The 23,379-nt window shown below is 54.6% G+C and overlaps 1 protein-coding gene across 3 annotated transcripts in view; it reads left to right on the plus strand.

Annotated features, from left to right (window-relative positions):
* BCAS4 (breast carcinoma amplified sequence 4) overlaps window positions 1–23,379 on the plus strand; it is a 60,864-nt gene that overhangs the window by 3,177 nt on the left and 34,308 nt on the right. For all 3 annotated transcript variants that reach the window (XM_060620229.3, XM_060620238.3, XM_060620219.3), the window contains exons 2-3: window positions 11,922–11,993; window positions 21,887–21,988. In XM_060620229.3, coding sequence (XP_060476212.1) covers window positions 11,922–11,993; window positions 21,887–21,988 — 174 coding nt within the window. The remainder of the gene's footprint in view (window positions 1–11,921; window positions 11,994–21,886; window positions 21,989–23,379) is intronic.

The raw sequence follows: 23,379 nt of genomic DNA on the forward strand, positions 1-23,379 counted from the left end.
GGTGCAGCCGGCGAGGAGGGCGGAAGCCGAGCCCGGCACCGTGCTCTGTCTGCCGGGATCAAGGAGCTGCTACAGGGCGGAGGCGTGTTGACGCTGGTTGGCAGGTGAGTGTTTTACTGTTTCCGGCGCCTTTGGGGTATTCTGTTCAGCCCGGTTTTTTGTGTCTTACTTTCTTTTTCTGGTTTGAACTTCCTCTTCGGGGGAGGTGTCAGGGTGGCCTCCAGAAGCTGCTCCACGATGGCAGGGAGAGGTGTTTGCCTCTTGGGTGCCCTCTGGCTTATGGGGGGAGGGAGCTCAGGGCCCTCTCGAAAGGCTGGGTGCCGATAGCCACCCACGGATGACTTCCTGGCCAGGCTCTTTCAGAATCCTGTTTGGTACCTGTGCTGGGACATAGGATGGGCTTGGCCCACAGATGAGGTTCATGGCCTAGATGGAAGGAAGTCAAGCCAGCACTTTCTCATGCCCAGGGGCTTTGCTTGAGTGAGCAGAGGATGACAGGGGACAAAACATTTGGGTCTTTTAACCACAGGTGGATTAGATCAGGGTTTGCAAACTCGAGGCCCAGGGGTCGAATCCAACACTGATGTGATTGGATCAGTCCACAGGGGGTTGTTTAAATAGAGAATTTTCATGAAAAATTCTGAGTTTCTTGTTTATTTAAAACATCAATCTGTTCTTTTTTTTTTTTTTTTTAACGTTTTTTTATTTATTTTTGAGACAGAGAGAGACAGAGCATGAGCGGGAGCGGGGCAGAGAGAGAGGGAGACACAGAATGGGAAGCAGGCTCCAGGCTCTGAGCGATCAGCCCAGAGCCCGATGTGGGGCTCGAACTCACGGACCGCGAGATCGTGACCTGAGCTGAAGTCGGACGCTCAACCGACTGAGCCACCCAGGCGCCCCTGTTCTTTTTTTTTAAAGTAAGCTCTACACCCAACATGGGGCTTGAACTCACGACCGCAAGATCAAGAATCATATGTTCTACCGACTGAGCCAGTCAGGCACCCCTTAGTCGATAGAGCATGTGACTCTTGACCTTGGGGTCATGAGTTCAAGCCCCACATTGGGCATAGAGCTTACTTTAAAAAATAAAATAAGGGGCCCAGTTGGTTAAGTATCTGACTTCAGCTTAGGTCATGATCTCACAGCTCATGAGTTCAAGCTCTGTGTAGGGCTCTGTGCTGACAGCTCAGAGCCTGGAGCCTGCTTCCGGTTCTGTGTCTCCCTCTCTCTCTGCCCCTCCCCCACTTGCACGCGTTCTCTCTCTCTCTCAAAAATAAACATTTAAAAATAAAAAAAAATATTAGCTGATCTGGTAAATCTAGGTCTATGTTTCTGAGTTTGGGCCCCCCTTGTCATAGTCTCCACTCCTCCCTATTTAAAACAAAATTTTTGTAAATGATGATTTATGTATTTTGAGAGTGGGGGGAGAATACCAAGCAGGTTCTGTGCTGTTAGCACAGAGCCCGATGCAGGGCTCAATCCTGTGACCTTGGGCTCGACCCCACAGTCTTGGGATCATGAGCTGAGCTGAAATCAAGAGTCGGACATTCAACTGACTGAGCCACCCGGGCGTCCCCCCCGCCCCCAACTCCTCCCTGTAATTCCTGTACTGAAGCCAGCATCCGTTACCATTTACCCTTGTGCTTGGACTTTTGATTTTGCTGTCGTCGTATGGGGAGGAAACGGAAGAGCTTCTCCCAGCCATGTGTTTCGACTAAAGAAAAACATAAACTAGCCAAAGATGCCTTGAGTTTCTTGAAAAACGTACAAGAGGCTGCCTCGTTGCGAGAGCAGAGGATACTCGTTATGTCCAGCCTGCATGCACCGCGTGTCCCGTCCTCGTGAGCTGCTGGCTTGCTCTCGGCTTTCAGGTTTGGGATGTTCAGATGCCCTGTCTCCAGATGTAGTTCTGTATTCGTTTACTCCTCGGATCCTTATGGCGAAGCTGCTGTGTGCCAGGCACTGTGTTGGGTCCCGCGGAGAGGCCTGTGGGGCACAGGGGGTGCCTGCCCTCAAGGACTGGGGGTGCGGTCAGGGAGATGAGCAGACCAGTAACCACCAAGCGGAACAACTACATGGTGATCAGTGCCGTGAAGGAGACAGCGTGGGGCGGGGGAGGGGGGGTGGAAGGAACAGCCAGGCCAAGTTCCAGCGGCAGGGGCATGGCCCGAGGGGGAAACATGAGAAACAGAGAGGTGCTCACGTGGGTGGACCTCAGCGGCCAAGGGCAGGAGTGGGCAGGAGTAGACCGGGACCTAGGGCCACGGGGAGGACTCTGGATTTGATTCCGGGGTCCTGGCCACGAGCGGGGGTGAGTTGGCCATGAGCAGAGGAAAGACATGATCCGATTTTCACACTCACGGCTGCAGGGCTGGAAGGTGCTGGAAGGGCCGCAGGGAGACCACAGACGTGGCTGTCCAAGTGGACGTGGACTGAGCTGGCCACATTCCCTGAATCAGAACCTTCCGGGGTGTGAGGAGCCCAGGCCACAGCGGGAGCGTGTTTCTCGGAAAGAAGTTCCTGCCTTTCTCCCCGCGGAGCTGCCCAGCGGTGGAAGGAGCCATCCCTGGGTCAGCCCAGAGCCTTGGCTAAAGGTTCCCCTGCACCAGCCGAGAAGCTTGAAGACAGAGAGGTTCCCAAAGATTGGGAATGACCTCAGTGCTGTCGCACAGGCTGGTGGACGGCGATGCTTGTGCCCAGTGGACAGGTCCTGGCTGCGGAGCGAGTCAGCTCTGCACGGGAGACTCACGCGGGAGTGAGGCCAGGTGCACGGAGGTGTGCGTGTGCGTGTAACAGCTTAAAAGGCGAAGACACGTATTTCACACCTCTCTAAATAGGCGTTGGAGCCTCTGTAAATGAAGTTGGAGCGGCCACCAGGGGTTGGGTGGGGCGCAGCGAAGGCTGAGAGCTCTGTTGGAGCGCGGGGTCCCCAGACTTTGCCACAGGTTGGGGTCATCGGGGGATCTTCCAGAAAAGATTCTGATGCCTGCGGCCTCTGCCACCCCTGCCCGCCCACCCAAGTATTCTAATGTCACTGGTGTGGGTGCCACCTGCCCACGGGGATTCGAAAAGCTCTCCAGCAGAGTTTTAAGCCCGGAGTGACCTGGATGGATTGGTGTGTTGGAAAATCACTGTGGTTGCTGATTGTAGGGGCACCTGCGAGCAAGGCCCGGGCCTGGGGGCCTGGCCTGGTCAACACTCCCCTGGTGATTCCGGTGGCCAACCCGGTAGGGCCCACACAGCTCCTCTCTTTTGTGAATGAATGCCCTGTGTCCAGCCGCAGCCCCCTGAGGGACCCTGTCTGTCCTGCCTGCTCCTTTGTCCAGAGGCACTGAGTGACTTCGTACGTATCAGTTAAAGAAACATCCTTTATAGAGGTGCGGACTCCCCTTGTCCTCCTGCTCAGGTTGGGGGTGGGGGGGGAACTGGGCCCTGAAGCCACGAGGTGTGGGGTCGGATCTCGACCCTGTGCTCGGGGCCCCTTCCTGCCTTGTCTGCTCATCTCCCGCGGTGCTGGACGGTCGGATGAGGTGAGCTGCAGGAAACGCTTGGTGCGGGGTCTGGCCCGTAGTTAGCAGGCTGGGAACGTCAGCTACGATTGCTCACTTCCTCATTCTGCAGATGTTTATGGAGCAGGTACTGGGGGCAGACGTCGTGCCAGGCGCTGGGAGGGAGAATACGCGGGGGACACTTCTGTCCGTGGGGACAGAGCGGGTCGCACACTCACTTCTCTACAGTGTCCGGCTGTGGGGATTTCAGCCTTTCGCCTCCACTTGTGCCGAAGGTCACAAGTTCTCACTCCCCAGCGCGGCCTCCTGTAGGCCGAGAAATCCGGGGTTAACTTCCTGACCTGCGTACGTGAGGCCAGCCCTCGATGGTACTTTTTGCTTTGCAAAACACAGTTGCTGAGCCCGGGGTCCAAAGGAACCACCGGTCCCCCTTACGCTGTTTTGCGTTCTGAAATTATCCCTTGGTGCAGGTGTGGTGGAAATTTGGCCTGTGGGGTCTTTTAAAATGAATTGGAGGGGCGCCTGGGTGGCTCAGTCGGTTAAGCGTCTGACTTCGGCTCAGGTCATGATCTCGCGGTCTGTGAGTTCAAGCCCTGCGTCGGGTTCTGTGCTGACAGCTCGGAGCCTGGAGCCTGCTTCGGATTCTGTGTCTCCCTCTCTCTCCGTCCCTCCCCCATCATGCTCTGTCTCTCTCTCTCTGTGTCAAAAATAAATAAACATTTAACAAAAAATAAAAAAATAAAAAAAATGAATTGGAGTTGGTTTTTCTTTTTCTTTTTTTTTTTTGTAAGTTTATTTCTTTTGAGAGAGAGAGTATCCCAAGCAGGCTCTGCACTGTTAGCGAAATGTGCCCAGTTTTGCTTTTAAAATAAGTTTTGTGGGGCGCGTGGATGGCTCAGTCAGTTAAGCATCCAACTCTTGGTCTCGGCTCAGGTCGGGATCTCATGGTTCATGGGTTCGAGCCCCACGTCGGGCTCTGTGCTGACAGCTCAGAGCCTGGAGCCTGCTTCGGATTCTGTCTCCCTCTCTCTCTCTCTCTGCCCCTCCGCTGCTTACGCTCTGTCTCTCTCTCTCAAAAATAAACTATAAAAAAATTAATAAAAGTATATGAACATGTTACAAAATCCACAGGTCCCAGTGGCCGTGGAGTGGCACAGAACCCCGTCCTACCCACCTCTGTTCCTGTCTCTGTCCCCTTCCAGCATGACGGGTCCTTTCCCATCCCCACCTGTTACCTCCCATTTGTGCGTCCTGCTTTTTTCACTCAATATGTCTTGGAGATCTTTCCGTATGAGTACGTAGAGAGCTGCCCGATTATTTTTAGCTGCTAAACAGAATCGCAGTCTGGATTACAATTCAGGCAGCCATTCTTCTATAGATGGGCATTTGGGTTACGTGCATCCTTTTATTCTCACAAAGTCTGTTGCAGGAGGAATCTCTGTACTCCTTTTGCATTTGTGCCAACATGTCTGTAGGATAAATACCTGGGGGGGTCCTTCCTGGTTTGCAGGTCCCACCAGCGCCGCCTGGAGAACCCCTTCGTCTGCTCCTCCCTGGGCTTCCCCCCCACCCCCCCGCAGCAGGCCCCCACTCCCTTCCCCCTCGCCCGCCCATTCTGTGCACAGGGTTGAGGCTGCTCTTTCTGCCTCCGGTCAGGCTGGTGGAGGGGCGGACAGCCACCTTGGAAAGACCTTTACTCCGCTGTCATCTGAAGGGGCCCCCGTGACCGCTTCTGGAGAAGAGGTGACATTCCTACTTGCGTGCCCAGGGTGAAGGCAGGCCCCACAGTCCTCGGGCCTCTTCATGTTCACCCCCACCGTGTACTCGGGGACCTCGGAGGAAGCCGGGGGGGCGGGGGCAGGCAGCGGCTCTTGGTGTCGGCAAAAGGCGAAAAACCCACCTGGAACTCGGCGGGGCTGCCCGTGGGTGTCCTCTGGACGGCAGGTAGTCGCCACGTTCTAAAAAGTGGGAGTCTTCTCATAAAAAACCCAATGTCTGGCTTCTCTAAAAGTGTTGCTGCAGAAGGTATAGGTCTTCAGTGGCCCTGTCCGTGGCCTGGCTGAGTGGACCTTGTGGTTCCTAGGATTTCCGTGTGTGTGTGTGTGTGTGTGTGTGTGTGTGTGTGTAAACAGCATTATTGTGATAGAATTCATATGCCATATACAAGTCATACAATTAAAGTGTACAATTTAATGGCTTAACATTTTTTTCAATGTTTATTTATTAGAGAGGGAGAGACAGACTGTGAGTGGGGGAGGAGCATGGAGAGAGGGAGACACAGACTCCCAAGCAGGCTCCAGGCTCCGAGCTGTCAGCACAGAGCCCGACGCGGGGCTCGAACCCACGAACCACGAGATCATGACCCGAGCCGAAGTTGGACACTCGACTGACCGAGCCGCCCAGGTGCCCCCATATGTGCTTGTTTTAAAGATACAAATAGGCCAGAGGTGTGAAGGTCACATTCAGCCTGCAGACAGGTTTGTTTGGCCATTGTAGTGTGTTTTAATTTGGGGCGTTAGTTTTGAATTTTCAAACTGGTTTGCGCCAACTCCTGGAGCACTGTCTGTCTTGAACAAAACCGGGTTGGCACGTTTCCACCTGGCTCACTCTGCTGGGGTCAAGTAGCAGCCGCCCTCGTCCGATGGAGAAGGGGCCTCCTGTTGGCCACAGTCCCCACCTCTCCCTGTTGTCTCTCTGGCGGGAAGCTGAGTATTAACTTCCATTCGTTATCTTGCTTGTGCCGCTGTGGTTCTTAGAGAAAAGTAGAAGGTCTCTTGGAAAAGTGAGAAACGGAAAGTCAACAGCGTGCAGAAAACATGTTCCCGTGTGGTGTGTTCGTTTCCTGCCTCACTTGTGTCCATTCCATTTGAGTGTGGAGACCCTGGTTGGGTCCCAGCTACAACTGTCCTTTGTATGGGTCTGGCCCCTCACCGAGAGTAACCCAGGGAAATTACTTAGCGGACTCTCCTCTGCTTCCATCTTGAGACAGAGTCTGAGGCTCGTTTTCTCCCGATTTTCAAATGGGAAACCGGGGCACAGAGATGGTCAGAGTGTAGTTAAGACCACACAGCATGACATGCCAGGGTGGGACCGAAGAGTGGTCTAGGCTGCTCTTCTCAGGCTACAGCTTCTCCAGGAGGGCATATTTCTTCCTCCTTCCCTTGCTCATTTTCCCTCCCTCCCTCCCCCTTTCCTTTCCTGCAACAAATACGCCCTGGGCACCGTATTGGTCACCAAGTGCCAGGTAACAAACTACCCCAAATCTTAGTGGCTGAAAACAACTACCGTACGATGGTGCGGGATGCGTGGTTTTGCGGGTCTGCTCCCACGGCACCGGCCGGGCCGAGTCACGGGGCTGCGTTCGGCTGGAGGGTTTGCTGCGCTGCAACGTGGCCTCGCTCACGTCGGGCGGTTGGTGCTGCCTGGGGCGTCTCGGTTCTCCTCCACTTGGCCCTTCATGTCCTACAGCCTCTCCAGCCGCGTTGCCTGGATTTCTTCACACGGCTGTTGTCCTCCAAGAGGGTGACTCAGATGCCGCCGGGTCTCTTGAGGCTAGAGCCGGATGTCACAAAGAGCGGTTTCCACCCATTCTGTTGGCCAAGGCAAGTCACAGGGCCAGGCCAGATTTGGGGGCGGAGTCCGATTGCCCAAAGGTATGCAGATGGGAGGGAATGAGGGGGGCATCTTCAGAAGCGTAAGCACCTGCTATGTGCCAGGCATCGCCCTGGGCCCTGGGGATGCGGCGGTGAGTGAGAGGCACTAAGACCCCTGGAGCTTTCATTCTGGTGGCAGAAGAGGACAGGACAGGTGAAACATGTAAGATGTTAGACAGGGATGGAGGCTGAAGCCAGAAAGAAGTTGGTGCGGGACAGGGAGCGGGGGAGGCTGCAGGGCCAGGGAAGGCCTCGATGAGGAGAGACGTTTGAGCCGAGGCTGGGAGGAGGTGCACGGTGAGCTTTGTCCGTGATGGGAGCAGCGGGCGCGAAGGCCCCGGAGTGACGACGCGGTTGGTGTGGCTGGTGGGGAGCGGGCTGTAGGCGGCGAGGTCGGAGAACAGATGGAGGGTCCAGGTGGCGTAGGGCTAACGAGGCCTCCATTAGGTGTTTGCTGAGGGAGGTGGGGGGCAGGAGAGGAGTCCTGCTTTTTAATTAAGCTGTAATTCACGTAATGTAAAAAAATTACCGTTTTGAAGCGTACGTTCAGTGGTTCTTCATAAGCTCACTGTGTTGTGCAAACATCGCCGTGACCTCATTCCACAGCAGTCCCCCCTGCCCCCGCCAAGAAACCCCATGACCATTAGCACTCTCCTTCTCCCTCCCTACCCCCCACCCCAGCCCGTGATCTCCTTTCGGTCTCTGTGCGTTTGCTTCTTGCAAACACTGCCCAGAAAAGGAATCACGTAGTACCTGGCCTTTGTGTGTAGCCTCTTTCAATGTTTTCGAGGACCGTCCGTGTTGTAGCAGGTGTCGGGCTGGCATTCCTTTTCAGTACCGCGTAATATTCCGTAGCGTGGCTATGGCCCGTCTTGACTGTCCATTCATCACTTGATGGGCCTTGAGTCATTTCCACCTTTTGGCTGTCGTGAATACCTCCCAAGTTTTTGTAAGAACACCATGATTTCCGTTCTCTTGGCTTTCTTGCGGGGTCGTAGGGCAACTCTGCGTGTAACGTTTTGAAAGAGCGCCGGACTGGTTTCCGGAGCCGCTGCCCCGTGTCCCATCCCCACCGGCGGCGGGGGAGGGCTCGGGTTCTGACGGGGTCTTTCGGGGGAGGAGACCGAAGGGGGGCCAGAGAGGAAGCAGGGACCGGTGGGAGAGGACAGCGCCCTGTGCCAGGGCGGTGGCGCGAGGGGTGGACAGAAGCGGTCGGATTTGGGCCACATTCCGGAGGCGGAGCAGAGAGGATTTGCACACACAGTGGACGGGGTGGGCCGAGAAAGGACGACCTCGAGGATGCTCTCAGGTGTTCGGCCTGAGCAACGGGCCAGTGGCGCCTCCGCCGAGTTGGAGAAGACCACGGCGGGGGGTCTGTTTGTGGGGTTTTGCGCCCGTCACTCACGGGCGGGAAGCCAGCCCCACTTTGGGTTTGGGGCCTTGCCCCGCTGGGAGGCTCCGATTGGCATCTTGGGAGACTTACGTAAGGAAGAAGCAGAGGCCATGATTCCCGCGTGTTATCAATGCCCACCTGCTGTCCCCACCGGCGGTGCCCTGAATGTCACTCTGAGTGAGCCATTTGCCCTTCTTCCCCTGGGAGGGGGACGATTTATGCCCAGGGAGTTGCACAGCATGACGAGGGCATTCATTTTGCTGATGGGCTGGTTAAAAAGGCGTGTGGGCTGCAGCCCGCAGGACTCTCGCTTCTGAGGCCACTTAGGGGATTATCTTGAGAGAAAATTGTCCCGTGAATGATTTGCGGGCGTGGTGGGTTGGCTTAGCCTGAGCTCCTTCCTGTTGGTTGGGAACGTCTCGGGGCTCGTTCCTCCTTAGCTGGCCAGTCGCCAAATGCTTTCTCTACCCTCTCCTGCGTTGGGGCGCTTGCCCTTGGTACCGGGAGGTGGGGGAGAGGGGGTCGAGACCACAGCTGACAGACGGCCGTAAAGGGGACACGCTGCCCCCTCTCCAAAGAGCCTCTTGGAACTTACAGACTTCAGCTCTGGACTGAGAGTGCTCAGGGTCAGATCTGGCTTCAGTACGTATTAGCTATGTGACCTTGAGCAAGTGATGTGAGCTCTCTGGTCCTCTGTTTCTCTGTCCATGAAAGAGGGGCAAGCGACAGCACCTACTGTATAAAGTTCTTGTGAGCCTCCAATGAAATAAGCCATATATGGCGATTGGCCACCGCGTTTGTTATCTAGGGAGAGAGACACATAAAGCAGCCACTTATTATGCACCTACTGTATGTCAGCACTCTGTCAAACGATTGAACCACCTTTATTACGTGAGGTTAACCTCTTAACAACCCTGCCGAGTGGTGTGGCTTACAGGTGGGCCAACCGAAATGCAGAAGGTAAGCCCTTCAATTAAGGTCACGTGGTTGGCAAACGAGAAGGTGGGATCTGAACCCAGGGCTGACTGGCCTCCCTCCTGAACACTCGGCCATAGGCTGAGATGTACTTCCTCTCTTCGGGCCCCTCTGGAGAAGGAGGCGGCCCATCCAGCCGGGCCCTGGGCTCTCATGTCCCTCTGCAGGTTTTGATTCGGCCTGGCGTCTGGGGTTTGTACACCTGCACTCTGGAGGGAGCCTCTGCCCCCTTCTGTGCCCCTCTCCCTCGCCTCTGCAGCAGAAGGAAAGCGACCAGCCTGCCTCTCTCCTGTCCCTGTGGCCTCTCTTGGCTCCTTCTTCCCCTCTTAGTGCATTAAGGGCAATTTTTTACCGCGATCTTCCTTTTGGGGGGCAGAGAGAACGTCCTGTGAGTCTCTTAGTCCTCTCTCTGCTGTGGTCCCCTTCTCTGACAAGCCTCCCCCGTTCAGGCCCAGAAATAGTCCCAGCTGTGAGATGAAGGTTCCAGAGTTTAAAATTGCAACTTGGTACTATTTTTACTCCAGCCGGAAAGATGTTTTTCTGCACATTCGTTTATGCTGTTGTGGTAGCGACGGCTCCCGCCGCAGGCAGCAGGCTGTGGCACTGTATAAACATCTCTCGGGGGACGAGTGGGTGATAAGGGGAGCCTTCAGGTCGGGGGTGGGGGGGCAGGTACCAGGCCTGCCCAGAAATGTCTGGGGTCACTTCCCTGGCACAGAATGATCTGGCCTGGTAAGCCATGTTCTAGATGAACTTTATTCCTAGATGCCTGGTAATTAAAAACACATACAACAGGGGCACTTGGGTGACTCATTTGGTTAAGTGTCTGACTTCGGCTTAGGTCATGATCTCACGGTTCATGGGTTTAAACCCGGCATCGGGCTCTGTGCTGGCAGCTCGGAGCCTGGAGCCTGCTTCGGATTCCGTGTCCCCTCTCTCTTTGTCCCACTCCCACTCATGCTCTCTCAAAAGTGAATAAACATTAAAATAATAAATAAATACATACATACATACCAATTGGAATGCCCAGGTGGCTCAGGTGGTTAAGCGTCCGACTTCGGCTCAGGTCGCGATCTCACAGCTTGCGAGTTCGAGCCCTGCATCGGGCTCTGTGCGGACAGCTCGGAGCCTGGAGCCTGCTTCAGATTCTGTGTCCCCTTCTCTCTCTGCCCCTCCCCCACTCACGCTCTGTCTCTCAAAAATGAATAAGCTTTAAAAATAAATAAATAAATAAATAAATAAATAAATAAATAAATAAAACCCCAGCTATTTTTAAGTCATGAAAATAGTAAATACTTGAGGGGAAAAAGGGTTCAAACTAATTTTTACACGAGGGATTTAAATGGGCTTGTAAGTTGGCAGATCCTTTCACGGTCATGTTTGGCTGGGCCTGTGGAGTGTTAAATTTTTTTTTTTTTTTAATTTGAGCTACCATTTAAAAATCGGGACATTTTCCCTAAAGTTACAATTTCTGGCTTCTCTTGCAAAATGGAAGGCTCTGGGAGTGCTGAGCGTGTCTACTGATGGCCGCTGGCAGCTGGCTGTTCTAGACTTGGGCAAATGCTCCTCAGATTGCCACAAGCCCCAGCGGGCTGCCTTACGTCACTCGTTAAGTTACTGCCCAGCCCTAGTACCTCGAGTTGGGGACCCTTCAAGTCTCCCTTGTCAGACCCCATTCCCCATTTGTGCTCCCCAGGGCTAAGTAAACCCTGTTAATAGTGTTGCCAGGTGAAGTCCAGGGCACCCAGTTAAATTTGAATTTCAGATTGAATCATCATTTAGTGTAAGTACATCCCCTGACTCTGGGCACTTCGGTCTGTATCATTCCAGGCCTTTCTGTCAAGCCATGTACGTTGTTTGCGTGTCATCACAAGAATAGGTTTACGTTCTACGTCTTCTACATCTTGTGTGAACCGTCCATCGTGTTTCCCAGGAGGCATTTCTCAGAGTTTGTCAAGAGCACGCTTTGGGGCTGTGAACTCAAACCTACCGGGGAATCCTGGCCCCACCCCTTGCTAGCTGTGTGCCCTCAAGCAGGGTTACCTGTCCTCTCTGAGCCTCAGTTTCCTTATCTGAACAGCGGGATGGTAATGCTAGGTTTGTTCTAGTCCTGCTCATATTTATTTATCTCCTCTCCTTTGAACGCTGCCTGGAGTGGATGGGCTGTGGTGGCTTTTCGCCAGGCCTCTGTCCACAGGTGTCACGATTGCTGCCTGATCACCACTACTTTAAATGAGGCTATGAGACGTTTTGCAAAGGGAAAGGAGGTCTGAAGGGAACTGGGCAGATAATCCTTAGTTTGCTTAAAAAAAAAATTTAAAAAAAAAAAGTGAAGGGCGTTTTTCTCCCTGGAAACCACTTGCTAATCTCCAGGATATTGTCTCTTTTCAGGCGAAGGAGGTGGAGGAGACCATCGAGGGGATGCTCCTCAGGCTGGAAGAGTTTTGCAGCCTGACCGACATGGTGAGTGTCTGCCCGGGAGGAGTGGATTTAGGCCCAGGCCAGACTCCAGGTCCTTCCTGGAGTTTTCTGGGGAAGCCATTTTGGTGGCGATTTGGCAACCAGAAGGAATGGGGGCAGCAGCCGACGGTGAGAGCAGGACCAGGCGCGCGCACTCTCTCCCACGGTCTCTCAACACCAAGGCTTCCTGAGGCGGCCATCTTGATCGTGCCCATCCCCCTCCAGATGGCTCTTATTCCACAGAGGAGCCAGGAGTGGGCCACCAGGTGGCACTCTCGGGCACCGATGCGGGGAGCCGTTCAGCGGGGATGCTAAGACTATATTTAACTTTCCTCGGCTCTGCGCGGTCCGCCAGGCAAACATGGAGACAGCCAGGAAATGGCTTCAGGCCTGCAAGGCCTGGGAGGAGCCTCTTGCCCAGGCTGTAGCCCGAGGCAGGGTTGGGCATCGGGTTCCTTCTCAGATCCTTTTGCCGTCTCTGCTGTTGCCTCTTACTCTGTTTTGTTGGATCAAATCCTCTTGGCTGGGTGGGGGAGATGGTGCCTTAGGCCCAGAAGACAAGGTCTCCACTACAAATTTTGCAAAAATCTCCTCCAGATCCTTGTGTCCCCAGCATTGTTGCCAGCCAGGTGTGGGCCCCTGAGGAGCAGTGATAGAACTTTCTGGAAGCTCCCAGCACCCTCGGTTTAAGGCCTGAAGGCCCAAAGCGTAGAGCTCCATATTGTGTCTCGGCTGGACCCAGTGGGGTAGATTTGTGCGCCTGTGAAGCACGTGTCCGGAGAAGTGTTTCTGAGAGCCCAGGGGAGGAACGGTCACGGCAGCCCTCTACGTTTATTGAACACCTACTTGGTGCCAGGCACAGTGCAAAGTGCATTTCCCGTATCAGCCCATTTCTCCTTGAAGCAGGCCAACGTGACAGGCACCCCGTCATCCCCATTCATTCAATAGGCCTCCCTTGCGCCACCCTTGGGGACACAACAGTGAACAAGACAGAAGTGTTCCCAAGAGGACCTGTGTGTGTTTCGCTCTTGAGAACCAATTTTCTAGTTTGGGTGAGGGTCCGGGTGGGAGCTGGGTAATGAGGCAGACTTTGAACAGCCCGGACAGCCCTTTCTTCATCACCGGCCGTTGGACACCTGCCCCTGACTGGGTGCCGGGGTGAGCCCGAGGATGAGAAGAAAGTGGACCGTGTCTCCCTTCCCTCTGTGAGAGGAGCCCACTGTGTGTGACCAGCGCTGTCATCCAGTGTGGCAGCCCTCGCCTGAAGGTGTGTTCAAGGTGCAAAAGGAGACTGCAAAGGTTTTGAAGAGGGAGAGTCTAGAAGGAACTGGGCACATGATCCTAAGACTTGATTTGTTTAAAAAAAAAAAGAAAGAAAAAGAAAGAAAAGCAGAGGCGTTAGATTCTGCCTGGGAAATTGGGAAGGCTTTGCAGAGCAGGTGGTGATTAATTTGGGGCTTTGAAGGAGGAACAGAAAGAATTCCGCCGCTGGGGAGGGTGAGTGTCCAGGCAGAGGCACCGGCCCGTGGGTATGGTGTGCTGGGCACAGTGTGGACCTGGGGGGCCCAAAGCCAAAGGGGTAGATTTGGAAGATGGGTGGACTGGTGACTCAGGGACGTTTTGTTCTCAAGTCTCAGCCACCCTCCTCCTTGAAAGGAGACCCACGATCTGCCTAAGGGGCGATCTTGGGGCCAGAGTCAGCCTGGATCGGGAGAGGGGTCGGGCCACCTTGCCTTTGAAACCATCAAGGCTTCCTGTGGTGGGGGAGCCTGTGTGTGTCGCCTAGAGGCCAAGGCGTCAGGCAGTGTGCTGACAAGCCCCTCCTCTAACTGGAAGCCTGGAGATGCATTTATGCAAAGGTTTTAATACCGAGATCACACACATGACCCATGGACCCGGTCCCGCCTGCAGATATGTTGACTGTTTCTGGAAGGAAAAGAAAAAGGAATTCACTGCTGACATTTATAGAATGTCATGCAAAAAAAAAAAAAAAAAAAAAAAAAAATCAGGGTTTCTGGCTTCTTTTGGAAGAGCAAAGTTCTGGCTCCCTTGGGTGCTTGGTCCCACCTGGCCAGCATCGGCCGGAGTTGTGTAGTGGCCGCCCCACCCTGGACAGCGTGTGAGCTCTCAGCCTGTCACTGGCCACTGCTCCTGTGGGGCCCCCTGACTCCGTGGCCGCCTGCCAGGTACGTCTATCCCATGCGCAAATGTTTTGTGGGCCGAGAGTATGTTTCTCTGTATTTGGCGTCCTACTGAAAAAGGGCAAATGACACCAGACCAAGAGGGTCCTGTGTTTCAAGAAAGGGAAGAGAGTGCGTCTCCCACCGGAGTGAAGACCATTTCTTGTGTTCATACGCAAACGAGCGTGCCTGCGTTAAGAGAATGTGCCTGGTACGATGCTTTTGTGGCCCCTGCAACAGTGCGCGGAGTTACGGAGACCCTCTTGGCCCCGACACTTGATGCTTAGTTTCCCTGGTGCGCCTGCACGCGTGGCAGAGAGAGGTGTCCAGCTCGGGGCCTCCTTTTCTCTTTTGGTGCAAGCTAGGGATGAGTGGGGACCTCTGGGGGGCAGGTGATGTCACCCCATGGACGTTGTCCCCAGCTCCCTGCTTTGGCCTTTGGCAACAGTGGTCGAGTTAGAGGCCTGAGAGTGGCCAGGCTCCCTGGTGCATAGTCCAGAGAGAAGCCGCGCCTTTTCCGGGAAAATCAGGCACTTAGGAACGAGAGTCCGGCTTCCTGTCTGATGCATTAAGTGCATTGCCAGCCTGCCCTTGCCCTTGATCACCCTGTGTGACTGGAATTCACCAGCCTGTGCCTGCCACCTGTTTAGACCTTAGACGTGAGGCTCGCTGCTGCCACTTCAAGCTCCGAATCCTGCTGCTGCGGGTTCTCGGGCACAGCACGTGCCCTCTCCCTCCCTTTCTCTTCTCTCCTGTAAATGGAGGTCGTGGTTCTGTCTGTTGCCGCATCAGGCAGTGGGGTAAAACGACCACCCGTTAATTACGTGGGCCAGGGCAGGGCACAGAGGGGATGTGGTTCCTGCTGGGGCGGGGATGTCCGCCGTGGCCCTTTCTCCCGCTTGTCTGACGTCTGGGCTGCGAGTGCCGATGGCCGGGGACCGGCTGGTGTCCCCTCTCCCCATGCAGCCTGTCCTCGGGGCTAGTTCGGGCTCCCTTGGCATGGCGTCAGGCCTCCCAGGGCAGGCATTCTGACAGATGGGAAGTGGGAGCCTCCGGGTGTCTGGACGCTTGGGTGTGCCAGCGTCACTTCTGTCCTATTTTACCGGTCAGACCAGTCCCACAGGGCACCCAGATCCAAGGGGAGAGGACACAGACCCCGCGTGCTCACAGAAGGAATGCAAAGGACTTGTGGCCCTCTTCAATCTACGCAAATGGTATCTGTCTCCCAAGAGTTACCGTGCGGACCGGATGAGGTGGGGATACGCGCTGCCCCTCCCCTGCGGTGACCGCAGTGCAAGTGTGGGCGAGGATGTGGGGCAACAGGAATGCTCGTCGCCTTGCTGGCAGAGATGCAAGAAGGCACAGCCACTTTGGAAACCGTTCGGCAGATTTTCAGAAAGTCAAACATGCACTGACCCTGCATCCTGGCGACTGTCATCCGAGATAATTACCCCAGAGAAGTGGAAAGCAGAGACTGCAAAGCCTCGCACCCCAATGTTCGCAGCAGCTTTATTCGCGACGCTCCCAGACCAGAAAGAACCTCGGCGTCCATCGGCAGTAGAAACGAGGCAATCAGCTGTTGTTTCTTCACACCCTGGCCCTCACGGCAACGCGAAGGAACAAACTGCACACGACATCAGTGAGGTCTCTCCCGAGCGTGAGGCCCGGGGAAAGGAGTCGGGCACAGAATGCGAGCTGTGGTGGCTTCCATGATCCGAAGTTCAAAAATATGCAGAACGAGTCTGTGGTGATGGGAAGTCAGGCAGTGGTTGGCTTTGGGGGCGTGGTCACAACTGGAAAGAGGCAGGAGGGAGCCTTCCGGGGTGATGGGATGTTCCACACGGTGGCCTGGGTGGTGTTTACCCAGATGGAAACGTGCTCACAAAATACGTCCAACTGCCCACTGAAGGCCCCAGCACTTTGCTGTATGTCGTTGCCATTCGATTAAAAATAGTTAAAAATAATTGCTTAGCAGGGTGCCGGCTCTGTATGCCGCTCTGCGTAAATGGTGGCTCCTGGGGTCAACATCGTCATTACGGAAGCACCGGGAGGTGGTGACAGTGATGAGGATTTGTAAGGCCTTCAGCCCTGTGCCCTCTGGAATTCAGGTGGCTCATCCGGGCCCTGGGAACCCCCACCCCTGGCAGGGAGCGGACTCTTTCTTCGCTCACATAGATGGAGAAAATTCCCTGTTGGCCCTGGGCCAGCACTTGCATTTGGCATTGGTGTGTGTTCTTGGGTCAAGTGCATTTGGCTCTCCTTCCTGGGGGCCCTGAATCATCCTGGACAGCCGTCTTTGCTCGGTGATAACCCCCACATCCGCTGCCCAGACTTCTGGGCTCCGGAGGCCAGCTCTGGGGAGGTGGTGGCAGACTGGGCTGGGGAAGGGTCGGCCAGGCCAATCAGCCGGGTTGGGGGTTCGTCCTGGCAGAGGCTCAGATAGGATCGATTCGTCGCTGACCTCTCTGTGTGCTTCTCGGTCGCGAACGAAACGTGCCATCTCAGATTCCATGATGATGCAAAGTAGGTGTGAGAAGCAGAATGTGTTGCTTTCCTTGGACTCCCCTGGAAGAAGAGAAGGGCACAGCGTGGCCACAGACGCCCTGCTCGAGGGACTCTAGGGAGTGGTGAGAGATCACAGTTAACCAGAGGGGACAGCTGTCACAGCTCCACACAGGACATGGTCTCAGGGTGGCCCGGTCTTCCGATTTTTCACAAGGAGCTAGAAATCTGGGCTTCTAAGGGAAACCTCCTTGTTTTCAGATCTTGGCATCTCGCTCGGGTGGGCTTTGGTTTTTTTTAGACATGATGTGGGCTGGCTCGGCAGAACGCGTCTGCAGACCTCTGGTATTAGAGGTGACCCCGGACCAACCTGGATGGTAACCTTCCACCTCCCACTTTGTAGCCTTCCGACCTTGGGCTGGCTCATTTTGTTTTTCCGTCTTGTGCAGCATCACCACCCATGAAAGGTTAAAGATAAAATCGTTTCTGATTCACAGGGTCTGTTCTCAGCACCAGGCGAAAGCCTACAGAGTGCTGGCATCATGCCCCTCCTCGCCCTCATTTTCGCCTTACAGTTCCCAGCACGTGGGGGAACCAAGAGGAAGCGTTGGGGGCCTTTTGGACCCCAAGGATTACTCTCTACTTTCCCCCCATGCACGCACAGACCGCCATGCGGGCAGGGGTAGACAGCCCCCCATTATCCACAGTTTCAGCAAGTGGAGAGGGGACTGCCTGCCCAGCCACAGACCCCCTCTTCCTGGGGTTCCTTCGAAGCTAGAGGGAGGCAGGGACGCACGTCATCACTCTCCCCTCTGCAGTGTTCCCCTCACCCCCTCAGGGTGGGTCACTGGGACCAGGCCCTCCTGACTGCCCTTGTTCTCTCCCGATTCGTTTCTTGAGAAATGAGCAGAAAGAAAAGATCTGCGTTTGATCTACTGTGTTCTGACCTTGCCGGGAGTTATCTGCTCTTTGTTGCATTACTGAATCACAGCAATTTCTCGAGAGTTCAGCCTTGTGGAGGGATGGGTATGTCTCCAGAAGTTTGGCCTTGGGGGAGCCCAAGGGAAGATGTTGAGGGCTTTTTCCTATCAAGGGTAACAAACGCATGTGCCCGCGGGAGCCAGGCAGGATCTGGACAGGAGTGAAGGGGGCAGGGGCGAGGCATGAGGGAGGGGTGGTGACTGAGGACACCAGAGAGCCCATGCCCCACCCGGAGCCAGCAGCCACGGCTCAGCCCGGCCTTCGGTGCCTGGGGGATGTAGGCCCAGTGTTGCCAAAGCGGCTGACTTTCAAGACGTGTTGTAAATCCCCACTTAATCACTTGAATATTTTAAAGCCGTATTTACGTGTTTTATTTTGGAATCGTTTTAGATTTACAGGAAAAGTGAGAAGATAGTATGGAGAGTGCCCACACGCCCCTCATCCAGTTTCTCCCCCCTGTGCTAACATCTCGCGTCAGCCACAGGACCTTTGTCAAAACTAAGAAACCCAGGGGCGACTGGGTGGCTCTGTCAGTTAGGCGTCCAACTTCGGCTCAGGTCATGATCTCGTGGTTCCTGTGTTCAAGCCCCGCATCAGGCTCTCTGCCCTCAGCACAGAGGCCGCTTCAGATCCTCTGTCTCCCTCTGTGCCCCTCCCCCACTGGTTCCCCCCTCCCCCCTCAAAAATACATAAACATTAAAAAACCAAAAAACAAACAAAAAACCTAAGAAACCAACACGGGCGCATTGCTATTCACTACTCTCCATCGTTAGATTTTGATTTTGCCAGTTTCCCGTTAACGTCCAGGATGAACGCGATCCAGGATCACGTGAGATCCCACATCGCGTTAAGTCGTCATGTCTGCTTAGTCGCCTCCTCTGTGGCAGTTTCGGTCTTTCCTTGCTTTTCACGACATTGGCAGTTTCGAGGAGCCCTGGTCAGGTACTTTGTAGAAGGTCCCTCCATTTGGGTTTGTCCGGTGTTTTTCTTATGGTGAGACGGGGGTTGTGGGTTTCTAGAGAGAATCCACACAGGTGAGGTGCCTTCTCATCACGTCGTGTCTGGGGCACGTGGCACCCACACGCCTAGCTGATGTCACCATTTCTGCTTCCCCATCGTTTGTGGTGTCCATCTTGTGCTTTGGGTTATAGTCCGATATCATATTACGTGTTTTGTTGTCCAGATTGTTCCGGATTTGACCATTCGTCTCTTTCAGGTTGGCTCCTGTGTTCCTTTGACATGCCCCATCCTTTATCTTTTTTTTTTTAATGTCTACTTTTGAGAGAGAGAGAGAGCAAGCATGTGGTGGAGTGACAGAGAGAGAGGAGGACAGATGACCAGAAGCAGTCTCCTCGCTGACAGCACAGAGCCTGAGGCGGGGCTCGACCTCGTGAACCGTGAGATCATGACCTGAGCTGAAGTCGGCCGCTCAACCGACTGAGCCACCCAGGCGCCCCTGTCCTATATCTTCTTAAACACTCCCTTACAGGGGTGCCTGGCTGGCTTGGTCAGAGGAGCACCTAACTCATGATCTTGGGGTCGTGAGTTTGAGCCCCTCACGGGGCATAGAGATTACTTAATAAAAATAAGTTTAAATAAATAAATAAATACTCCCTTACATTCTGGCACTAGAAGATTCTCCAGGCACTATATTTTCCCTGCCCCAGCCCTAGAAACAGCCATTTCTCCTAGGAAAGTTAGAAATTAAGTCATATATTAAAAAACTTGGGGTGCCTGGGTGGCTCAGTCAGTTAAGTGCCTGGCTTCCGCTCAGGTCATGATCTTGAGGTTCGTGGGTTTGAGCCCCACGTCGGGCTTTGTGCTGACAGCTCGGAGCCTGGAGCCTGCTTCGGGTTCTGTGTCTCCCTCTCTCTCTGCCCCTCCCCCCCACTCATGCTCTCTCAAAAATGAATAAACGTTAAAAAAATTTAAAAAGGGGCACCTGGGTGGCTCAGTCGGTTAAGCGTCCGACTTCGGCTCAGGTCATGATCTCGCGGTCTGTGAGTTCGAGCCCCGCGTAGGGCTCCGTGCTGACAGCTCAGAGCCTGGCTTTGCTTCGGGTTCTGTGTCTCCCTCTCTCTCTGCCCTTCCCCTGCTCACACTCTTTCTCTCAAAAATAAGCAAACATTAAAAAAACTTAAAAAACAAAAAACAAAACTCACTCTGTGGGCCACATCCAGGCATAGCTGGTGTTGTTTCATCTCCAGAACATTCTTTGAAGGGAAGAACCTGTGTAGTACCCATTTTATAGATAGGGAAACCGAGGCACAGGGAGGTCAGGGCAAAGACTGAGGCCACATGCCACCCTCGGGGCCCGTGTGTGCCCTCGTGGGGTCAGGGCATGTGGGGCAGGAGGATACCCAGGACAGTGGGCTTGGAGCCAGGCACCCAAGCAGCACGGCGGCAGCGCTGTGACCAGAGGAGGAGAAGCAGGAGGGGACAGCTTGGTCTGGGACGTTCGGGGAACGGGGTAGCATCTGAGACCTGGGGCAGGGAGGGTGGTGTCAGCCCGCAGGGCGGTGGGAGCGGGTTCCGGGAGGACCACAGGCAGGTCTCGTGTATTTGGGTAGAAAGGCGAACAGATGCGGTTTTCAGATCATGTTTAACATGAAAACTTTGTGCTGAGCTGTCTCCCTGCATCAGTTGTCTGTCGCTGCTGAACCCGGGTCCCGAGACGTGGTGACGTGAAACGACAGCCTTCCCCACCTGGCAGCGCCTGTGGGTCGGGAGTGTGTACGGCCCCGCCAGGTGGCTCGGTGGCCCTTGCCGCACAGGCTGCCCACAGGGAGTCGGCTGGGGCCGCTCTCGTCTCGAGGTTCAGCCGGGGCAGGACCGCATCCGGCCCAGTCGGCGGGGGTGCGCCTCGGTTCCCCACTGGCGGGTGCCGGAGGCTGCCCTCCGTCCCCAGCTGCGTGGGCCTCTCTGTCGCCTCAGTTTACTGGTGGCTGAGAAGGCAGGTGAGGAAGGTGGGGGGGGAGAGGGAGCGTGCACAAGCGAGCCAATGAGAGAGAGAGAGAACAAACTGGAATGACAGTCCTCTGTGTGACCCTGTCCCCAGAGTGCCATCTCTCCTTTTGGCCGAGTCCCTTTCGTTAGAAGCGAATCGCCAGGGCCAGTTCACGGTCCCGGGGGGTGGGGGGTGGGTCACGCAGCGGCTGTGCAGGAGGCAGCGGTCACTGGGGAGTGTGTCAGGAGCCGCCTGTACGAACCCTGCCAAACACCCTGCCGGACGGTCTGTCCTCACCGCCTGCCAAGGAAGCTGGAGCCATTGTCACTGCTTTGCCGTCCAGATAAGCAAAGGAGGGCTCAGAGAGGTGCAGTGACTCGCCCGAGGTCACACAGCTCAGACTCCAGCCTGAGTCCAGCCTCTAGGGTGCCCGCTGGTGTTCCCCGACTTCTCTCACACTCCAGCTCCAGCCTGGCCTCGGAGCTTAGCTGAAGACGCAGATTCCCGGCTGACCCCAGGCAGACTAAACCAGACATGGAGGGGCCTGGGAATCAGCATCGGGCAGGTTGCCGTGGGGGATCCCGATGCTCCCTGGAGTCTGAGAGCAGCTCCCGCATCCTAAGGACATGATAACACGGAGATGACGTGTCTCTCTCTCTCTCTCATACAGTGACGGGTTAGGCGTGGTCTTTGGCTCTTGAGGACAAAAACAGAGGCAGAGGTGTCCGATTTCAGGGATCACGGGAGAGGTGTGGCTTCATTAAAGGTCATAGCCACGTTGGGAGCCCTTCCAAGCAGAAGAAATTGAAAATTAAATGAGATGGTGTGCGGGAAGTGCTTAGCGCGGTGTCTGCATATGGGAAGCACTTTGATACTTGGGATCTGTGGTTTTCATTCACGTTATTAATGAATGTTAATGATCATTAACTTGTTGGTATTATTAATTTCAGGGCAGTGAAAATGTGACTTACCCGACTTGGGTTTGGAGAAGAGATTTTGGGTCTTTCCCTTTGCTCCAGTTGAGTGGTTTAGAAAACAGATCTTATTTTGGGACTGGTGTTGGCAGGTGTTCGCGGGGGAAACGGCAGTAAACGATACATGGGTCGGTCTGGGTCCCCACTCAGGACTCTGGGTTCTGGGTTGTCCCCGGGTCTGTCCTTGTGCAGGATGCCACTCGACATCGTGGCCATCCGCGAGGTCCCTGCAGACCCTGGGCGACCCCGGAGGCAGGCCGGAGGCCGGGGTAACGGGGCAGAGGGCCTGACGAGCTGTTCTGTTTCTTGCAGATCAGGAGCGACACTTCACAGATCTTGGAGGAAAACATCCCACTCCTTAAGGCCAAAGTGACAGAAATGCGTGGCATCTATGCCAAAGTGGACCAGCTAGAGGTGTGTCTGAGATGATGAGCTTTCTTTGTGAGACCTGTGGGCCTGTTCTGGTTCCTTCCTCCTCTCTTCCAAAGTGCTGATTGGGCCTCCAGAGCGTCGGGTGTTAGACCCAGTACAGGGGGTTGGTGGCGAAAGAGGGCGTACTTACACGGTATTGTAAAAGCTGTGACAAACATGAATTCATATAAAGTACCCCACTTAAAAGTCCAGGTATGGGGCGCCTGGGTGGCTCAGTTGGTTAAGTGTCCGACTTCAGTTCAGGTCATGATCTCACGGTTTGTGGGTTCAAGCCCTGCGTTGGGCTTTCGCTGCCCCTCCCCCACTCATTCTCTCTCTCTCTCTCTCTCTCTCTCTCTCTCAATAAATGAATAAACATTAAAAAAATTTAAAAATCAGACTTTTTAAAAAAGGTTTTTTAATTTATTTTGAGAGAGAGATTGGGGGGGAGGGGTAGAGAAAGAGGGAGAGAGAGAGGATCCCAAGCACTGTCAGCACAGAGCCCCATATAGGGCTCGAACATACGAACCGTGAGATCGTGACCTGAGCCGAAGTTGGATGCTTAACCGATGGAGCCACCCAGGTGCCCCTAAAGATCTGGCTTTTAAGCTGCTTTTGGAAATTCAAAAGCTTTGATAGCACTTAGCTCACATTTCTTTAAATACTTTAATCTCCAGGTTGTATTTCTCAAGGTGTAAATACATGAAGTACACACATCTTTTTTTTTTATGTTTGTTTTTGAGAGAGAGAGAGAGAGAGAGAGAGAGAGAGACAGAGTGCAAGTGAGGGAGGGGCAGAGAGAGAGGGAGACCCAGAATCGGAAGCAGGCTCCAGGCTCCGAGCCGTCAGCACAGAGCCTGACGCGGGGCTCGAACTCACCAGCTGTGAGATCATGACCTGAGCCAAAGCCGGATGCTTAATAAACTGAGCCACCCAGGCGCCCCTGAAGTACACACATCTTCCGTGTATAGTTCAGTGAATTTTTACACACAAAACCCCCATGTGAGGACGACCCGAATTGAGAAGGAGAACGTTTCTAAGCCCCGGGCTGTAATTTTGTAGAGCCGGGTGGCACCTGCCCCTCAGACAAGGCCCGTGTTCTCCAGCATACCGCAATCCCCACCACGCCCTACTGCCTCACTGCTGACTTCCCTCACCTGCCTTGTTCCCGTGTGAGCACCAGGCTAAGCGCATCGTAGCTCATTTTTCTCTTCGCTGCACGGTACCCTCACTGTCCCATTTCCCAGAGGAAGAGCATAAACTCCAAGAGGTAAGCAGCGTTCCCAAGGTCACACAGCTCATTCCCTGAAGCTGGGACCTCAGCCTGCGTCCCCTGGAGCCCAAGCTCTTACCCGTACCGGGGCCCTCAGCTTGGGATCCTGGCTCCTTACACA

The sequence above is a fragment of the Panthera onca genome, chromosome A3, assembly GCF_046562875.1.
Source record: "Panthera onca isolate mPanOnc1 chromosome A3, mPanOnc1 haplotype 2, whole genome shotgun sequence".
NCBI lineage: Eukaryota > Metazoa > Chordata > Mammalia > Carnivora > Felidae > Panthera > Panthera onca.